The following is a 7874-nucleotide window of genomic DNA, read 5'->3' on the forward strand; positions in this document are numbered from 1 at the left end:
TCTTTCTGGGTTTAGATTACATGCACAGCGCCCACCGCCCTGTCACTGGGGGCCACCTGGGGAAAAAGGAGAGTAGTTATGTGGGCAGCATGGGCACCAGCCCCAGGAAGTCGAGCCGCTGCACACCCCCGCCTGCCGACTCTGAGCTTGTCAGCTTTTGCTACCTCCACATGCGGGAACAAAGGAAGGAGCAGGAAAGCCGGACAGATGTCAATGAGAACTTAATCTTCTTTGAGGAGACCAGGCCCCGGACCAAGTCTGATCCCACGTCCAAAAGCTCTGGCCAAGGTTACGATGTAGTCCCCGATGACTTTGATGCAGCCAGCCTAGACCATGAGCCCTGTGCAAGCAGGGTCCGGTCCTACACCTTGGACAGGTCCTCTGGGGCTGAAGCCCTGAATTTCTACTGTGATTCTTGCAAAGCCAAACTCCAGGAGCAGCTGGGCCCTCGCAAAGTCGGGAGGCCTGGCTCTTCTCGTGACAATATGGTAGACTTGATGTCCCTCCCGCCCCCAGGGAGTGAGGAGGAGGAGGAAGAGGAAGATGAGAGCACTTCACTGTTGCCTGCCATTGCCGCCCCACCTCCGGGTTTCCGAGACAACAGTTCTGATGAGGATGACCCCAAGCGCCGGGCTGTCCAGAGCCAGGAGCAAGGACGCCACCTGCGTGGGCTCCTGTACGATGAGATTCCAGTGACATTGATTGACAGTGTGCAGACCCGTACAGTTCGAGATCATGCCCAGGAGCTAGATGATGCCCTGGTGTCCACTCTGCAGGCTCTGGAAGCCCTGGCAGCCTCAGAGGATGGGCCACACCCCCCACCCCCACAGACTGCAGGTAACAGCCCATTCCTCCTCCCTCTTGCCTCCCTCTCTTTCTCCCGGCCAGGCAGGGCCAGCAGGTGGCACTACTTCTGAAGTCAAGTGGAGGGGAAAGTCTCCGTGGTGTGTCAGGGCATTGGACAAGCAGAGGTAGCTCAGATAGGGTCAGGGGAGCAACAGCACCGCACCAGGGACCGGCTGCACAGCTCCAGCTGGAGCTCTGGCTCTTGCCATTCCATGTCTGGAAATGTCTTGCAGATGGACCCCAGGGATTGGGGCTGTGACAGCTACGGAGCCAGGCCAGGATGGAGGATCAGAGCAAAGTTGTGAAAGATTTAGAAGACAGGCAAAGAACAGCCAACATGCACATGACTGGAAGAAAAACAAAACGACCAACTAACCACCTAGTGACCTGAGATCAGGGGAGCTAGGAGCCTTCATTGCTCAGGGCTGAGGTCTTTATCCTGCCTAAGAGCCCAGACTCTCAGCAGATGCACCCAAATCCTGGCTTCTTCACTCCCTTTCATTGTGACCTTTGGCAAGGTAGTTACCCTCTCTGAACGTCCTTTGTCATCTTAAATAGGTTTGATAACAACAGTCATATCACACAGGGTTATTGTGAGGACTAAATGAGACCATGCAAAGCACTTAAGCACTGCCTGGCACAAAGTAAGGACCCAGGAAATGGTAGTTATTCTTATTAGTTATTATTTGGTGGGTGAACCATACCACATGAATGCTATTACCCTGTTATAGATACACGTATGTCCATCTTGTAGACAAACACGTGTCAGCCATGTACCCAGATTCACACATACATACATTCATACACATATACCTTAAAAAGAAGAGGTAAATGATAAAGCAACAGAAAATAAATAGGAAGGAATAAGGCATCTGGATAACCATGGGAGGCAGGGGGAAGTGGACAGACAGGGTGAAGAGGTCAGGGTCAGCGGAGGCCTGGCTGACCAGGGAGTGTACCAGCCCCTGCCATTTCTGTATGTGAGGGCATCCTTGGTGTTGGGCAGCCCCCATGTGATCGCCTACCACCCCCCAACCCTGGGCCAGCATTTCTCTTGGCTCAGAGTCTGGACCTCTAAGCACTAGCTGCTCCCAAGCTAGAGGCCCATTTGGTAGCCAGAAAGAGGAGCAGCTCAGCTAAGTGGCCTCAGATACAAGGACTGTAGTAGGCCTGGCCAGACAGAGAGGGACCTGTCTTTGCCAGTCGTCTTCAGGACAATTAACAAAACCTTCCTAGCTATTGAAGCTAAAAATAGTGATGATTAGCATGTTGTTTTGCATGTGATTTGCATGGTAATTTGTCATCAAACTGCCCAGATCTTCCCTGTGCCTCTTTTGTTTCTCTTTCGGATTCTGTCCCCTGGCTTCCCTCTTTGTCCCCACCCCTCGTCTCCTCCCACATTGCACCCTGCAGTGCCCCCACTCCTGACTGGTTTTCCCTAGCTTGAAACACTGCTGGCTAACCTTGGGTCCCATAATCTCTTCATGTACCGTTGGAAAAGGCAGTGATCTGAGTAAGTGCAGCAAGCCTTGTCCCTGTTCCCGCAGGTCTGATTGTGCTGGCCACAATCACCCCAGAATCATCGTTGGACTCCGGCCATGAAACCAACTCCTCAGAGCTCACGGACATGTCAGAGATGATGTCTGCCATGAAGCAGCACCAGAACACCACCTACTTCCTAGCCCAGCACCTCAACAAGGACAGCCTCCTAGCCCGCAAGGACCTGCCCTTCCGGATTCAAAGCTGCGCAGCCCAGGCTGTTCTCACAGCCCCTTATTCTCTTGGGCGCCCAGATCCCAACCCATCCCTGCAGCCAGCTATCACAGGCCAGAGTCCTGGCCCCCCTGGCGCTCGGAAGAAGCTGCCCCCGTCAGAATCCCAGCCACAGCGAGAGCGAACATACGCATTGGCAGTGCACTCAGCACTGTCCCCACAGCTTAGTGACCAGAAAAATCTGAGCCTGCTGTCCCCTGCTCCTGAGGACAAAGGGTCTGTCCACACTAGGGAAGGTCTAGAGATGTCACTGAGGGCAGCCACACCATCCCTCAGTGAAGAGCAGGTCTCCGAGCTAAGGGAGAACCTGCCCAAGGAGGTCAGGTTGAGCCCCAAGCTTATCCTGGACCCAAAGGGCAGTGTGACCCCAGCCATCATCTCGGCCGCCCTACAGCAGGTGGTTTCCACCAAGAGCCTACCTGCCCCTGGTGGGGCCTTGGGGAACGCCCCCAGCAGTGGGGAGAGAAGGCTGGAGGCCTGCATGGGGAGGCCAGAAGTTAGCATGATGAGCAGTAGTGCCAATAAGAATCTTAAGTTCAAAGTGAGTCCCAGTGCTCCAGAGACCTCGCACAGTTCGCAGCAGCAGCTGAGCCCAGAGGTCTCTTCTAGCTCCAGAGCACCCACGGGCAGCCGGACTGACAGCCTGCACCTCATCCCACAAGATGACAGGCTGCCTGTTGAAAGCTTACCTCCCAAAAGCTATCTTTTACGAGCAAGTCGAGAGACAGTAGGCAAGCAAGCTACAGGGGAGGTGGCAGGCAAGGGTGGGTCAGAGGGTACTAAGCCTTCTCTACACAAGCAGGGCACCGTCTCTGGCCAGGTGGAGAAGGGGCAGCTGGAGAGCACACCCCAAAGCAGCAAGCTTGAGGAGATGAGCCTGGTCCCCAGAGCTGGCTACCCTGTGGCTCTGCAGAGCCCGAGCTGCCAGCCTCGAGGCCAGAGCCCCAGCAGCCAGTCCCGAGGCCAGAGCCCCAGCTGCCAACCTCGAGGTCAGAGCCCACTGAAGCCCCAGGCTGCAATCCGGCAGGTGAGCACCATGCCCTCCAGGAAGCTTGAAACGACCCTGGATAGAGCCCACTCGGCCTCTGAAGGCCCAACAAAGCCAAAGTCATCCCGAGGTCCTTTCCGGCTACGCAATTTATTCTCTGCCACCTTTCCAACCCGCCAGAAGAAGGAGACAGATGAGCGGCAGGCCCAGCTGCAGAAGGTAAAGCAATATGAGCTGGAGTTCCTTGAGGAACTTCTAAAGCCACCAAGCCAGGGAGAGCTGCCAAGCACCGAGTACCTGCAACCTCCAGCCCCAGGCCGCTGCAGCTGCCAGCTACGCAGCAGCCCCGTGCAACAGGGGCCCGGCATGTCCCGTGAGCAGAGGCGCAGCTGCGATTGCAAGCGCATCTGCCGGGGGGGCCGACCTCAGGCCCCACAGACGCCGGTGCCCAGCCTCCAGGGAAGGGAGAGGGATAGGGTCCCCCCTACCCTGAGGCAGCCAGAAGCAGGCCCAGGCTTGAGCCTCAGCAGCCCCACTAATGTCCAACGTATCCGCTCCACCAGCCTGGAATCCCAAGAGTGCCGCTCAGACCCTGAGAGTGGTGTTTCCTGCCTGACCACGTGTGCCTCGGGGGGTGAGTGCCTGGGAGCTCCCAACTACAGGAAGCTGATGCGCCGCTACAGTATCAGTGAGCTGGACCAGGGCGACAGGGCCTCACTGACCTCGGACGTCTACCCGCACCCACCCCTGGGCATGCTACCCAGGGAGGCCAAGGAGGTGGAGGAAGGCCTTCCCCTTGGCTTGGGCCCCAAAACCAAGTCGCCGGAGTCCCCAGCATTGGGAGACCCCTCATACGTCCAGGTCGCCCCTGAGACCAAAGGCTCCAGACAGATGGCTGTGTTCTCCCTGCCAGAAGAGGTGTACCGGAAGCCTGCCGAGCTGGACGAGGACAGTGAGAGCAGCAAGTGCTGCTCCATCCGCTACTGCTTCTATTACCGCAAGTGCGACATGGCAGATGATGCCAGTGATGGCAAGGATGAGCTGTCCTACTCCATCCCCATGAAGATTCTGCCCGGCATGAAGCTGGGCGAGCAGGTGGTGCCTGTGGTTAGCAGGACCCTGCAGGTGCTGGATGCCGCCACCTGCAGCAGCAGTCCCGAGGCCTCCCACACCCAGGAGATTGACCTGCGGGTGTCCACCTTTGAGGGGAGCCTGGCCAAGATCAATGCCCTTCGGGCCCATGCCTATGGCCTGCCTGATGGCTTTCTGGCTGCCCGGCTGGACACCAATGAGCTGCTGACAGTCCTGCGGCAGTGCGTGGCCAGCCCTGAGGCCCGCGCCCCCAAGCCCTATGTGTCCCAGATCTCTGAGTACAAGCTCGAGCTGGCTGTCAAGTTTAAGGAGCTTCGGGCCTCCTGCCGCCGCGTGGCCAATGTGGACAAGAGCCCAACTCACATGCTGGCAGCCATCACAGGCAGCTTCCAGGTGCTGAGCAGCCTCATTGAAACGTTCGTGCGGCTGGTGTTCATTGTGCGCTCCGAGGCCCAGCGCCAAGAGCTGCTGGCCAAGGTAGAAGAGGTGGTGAGGAACTACACTTTCCTGCTGCGTGCAGCTGAGGAATCCACCACCCGGAACCTTAACCAGCAGCAGCAGCAGCAGGAGGCAGCAGCAGCTATAGGGGCCGCCACGGGGCACCCTCCAGCCTCCCCAACTTCTGCGACTGTTATGAGCACATTCACCCACTCCTTAAAAACCCTCATTAAGTAGGCCATCTGCCCAGGCCTGCCCCCCTTCCCCAGCCACAGCCCCAGGTTTGAGCTTTGTGGTCCTTGCATCTTGTGGTGAGTGTGTTTGTCTGCTGGGCCAGTCAGGGTCTGTGAGCCTCCAGTCTGCAGGGAGTGGAAACTGCCTGGATTGAGGCTGTCCCTTAGGGCTCCAGGCAGCTGCCACCCTGGATGTCCTCACCCCTACCCTGGCCTCTGGGCGTCACTGTGAGGGCCAAGGCCCCCATCACTACACCCACCGCAGAGCTGTATTTTCTCTCTTCTCCAGAGCTGACAGGTGACATCAGTCTCACTTCTGCTCTATCTGGGGGACCACAGCAGCTGGGGCCTGAAGCAGGCAGGCCCACAGGCCAGAGTCTGCTCCCCTCCAAAGGTGCAGTGGCAGTAGCAGCAGGCCACAGCAACAGCATAGCGAGCAGAGCGGAGACGGCCCTCAGCCCAGATGTGCCCACCCACCCTGGGCTCACACTTACTCGGCAGGAGCGCCCCCAGAGGGCCTGTGCCCAGGTGGCAGGTCTGCAGAAAACAGCCCTGAGGAGCTGTTTGCAGCCAGCCCAGCTGGCTAGCAGCCTTGGGAGCTCTAGCCCCCAGGGCCCAGTAGCTCCACACCAGCCATCCCCAAACTGCCCTGTCCCTTTGGCGGACAGGGCGGCTCAGTCCACTAGGGAGCAAGCATCTGGGATTACCCCACTCATTCTGGGTAATGTACCTGGTGAAAATGTCTGCTCTGGGGAGACCCAGTCCAGGCCTCAGAGCCTGCCCAGTCCGGCCCAGCCCAGCACACAGGCTGTCGCTGCAGGTGTGCGGCTCTTCTCTCAACATCTACCAGACAGACTGTCCTTAGGAGCTCGACTTAGCTACGGACTGGGGGTGGGGGGTGGGGGGAGGGGGGAAGGGGTCAGGGGATGGGGGTGTTGATGACTATATCTTAAACTTCTGGAAGCTACCATGATATGTTAATCCTGAGTATATGCTTTTGGCTGTGTATTGACCCTGTGGATTTGTCTCTCTAAGAAAAGAAGCTGAGCGCCTTACCCGGTGCAGTCCTGCACCTCTCTCTCTCTCCAGTCATCTGGAAGGGAATTCACACTGTTTAGCATCCTCCTTGACACACATCTACTGCTGCCACCGCCGTCCCCCACAACCTTCCTGGGAGTGAAGACACGGAGTCCCTACCAATTGTCCCACTGTAGGGAACAAGGAAAGCCAATGTTTCTTCTAATAGATTGCTTCTTGTCCACCTCTCCATAACCCCTGTCGCCCACACACCCATGCCCTGTGTCTGCCTCTCTTTCAACATTACGTGAGAGGCCCATGTGAACCCCCCATTCTTACATGAGTTTTATAAAGATGAACACTGTGCTTAACCCTGCCCATCCTTGGCACCCCCTACTGCAATAAAGCTCCTGCTCTACAGCGGCAGTTTTCTCCCGGTGAGGATTAGGGGAGCTCCTTCTGCAGAAGCCAGCACCCCCTTCCTTGCTTCTCCCACAGGACCAAGTTGGCTGATGGGCCAGAGATGCAGACAGCAGAGAGCCCTTCCGCCTTGACCATCGCAAATTGCGGCTCTGCCTGCCCTGATCCTCCTCTTCCCCCAACCTGTTGATCCTGCGCCTGCACTCCTCCGGCCCCACCTGTATCATTCCACTGCCATCCTTCACCTCTCCTTCAGCCTCACGGAGAGGACACATTTTCTAATGTCTGTATATAGTATATATACTACATAAAATATATAAATTATATATATATACTAATTTATGTCTTGTTTTTCAACAAGAATGATTAAATCTATTCATCTTACTATCCCAGTAAGCCTTTGCTGTGCCTCTTTGTGGGGGTCCTTGAAGGGTCCTTGAACTGTGGGTTTGGCAGCCCTGTGAGTGCCCTCCCTGGGCCTCTGCTGCCATCTCCCCCAGACCCCAGTGGGTGATGACTGCTGAGGACTCTGCTCCTCCCTGTTGAGCATCCTCCTTGACACACATCTACTGCTGCAACCACCCCCCTCCCCAACCTTTGCTCCTCTTAGGAGCCTCCTGTTGGTCACAGGAGTTGGATACTTTCTACTCCTTTATCCTGATTCTGGGGCCTCTAGATCACTCAACCGTCATGGCTCTGATCGCAGAGCTGAAGGGGGGCAGGGAGGCAGAAACACAATGTGCACCATGCCTGTGTTCCAGATGGCCTAGGAGTTGGGAGACAGGGTTTTAGGCCAGCTCTTGGCTTGCAGTTGGGAAATCGGGCCTCTCCCTCTGAAATGTGCCCTGTCACCCCAGGGTGTAGCCTGACTGCCTTGTAGTTTAGGCTACCAAATCCCTTGAAATGACCTCTGGCAGTTTACTGGGAGAAAGGGGAAGAAGTTTCAATAGGATAGAAGCAGCAGGACCCAAAGCAAGGCTGACCTCTCTGGCTTTTGAAGTACCTACTGGTGAGAAATGATTTTGTTTCTCCTGTTGTCTTACTTCCTTCTGATAATCACAGGTTCC

At 56.5% G+C, this 7874-nt stretch overlaps 1 protein-coding gene across 10 annotated transcripts in view; it reads left to right on the forward strand.

Annotated features, from left to right (window-relative positions):
• Positions 1–6256, forward strand: part of FRMPD3 (FERM and PDZ domain containing 3) — a 124399-nt gene extending 118143 nt beyond the window's left edge. For 9 of the 10 annotated variants that reach the window (XM_036924969.2, XM_057495322.1, XM_036924974.2 and 6 more), the window contains 2 exons: positions 16–837; positions 2394–6256. In XM_036924969.2, the coding sequence (XP_036780864.2) occupies positions 16–837; positions 2394–5374 (3803 nt within the window). In that variant the 3' untranslated portion in view covers positions 5375–6256. The remainder of the gene's footprint in view (positions 1–15; positions 838–2393) is intronic. The other variant, XM_057495324.1, reaches the window with a different exon arrangement.
• Positions 6257–7874: the final 1618 nt, after the last annotated feature.

The sequence above is a fragment of the Manis pentadactyla genome, chromosome X, assembly GCF_030020395.1.
Source record: "Manis pentadactyla isolate mManPen7 chromosome X, mManPen7.hap1, whole genome shotgun sequence".
NCBI lineage: Eukaryota > Metazoa > Chordata > Mammalia > Pholidota > Manidae > Manis > Manis pentadactyla.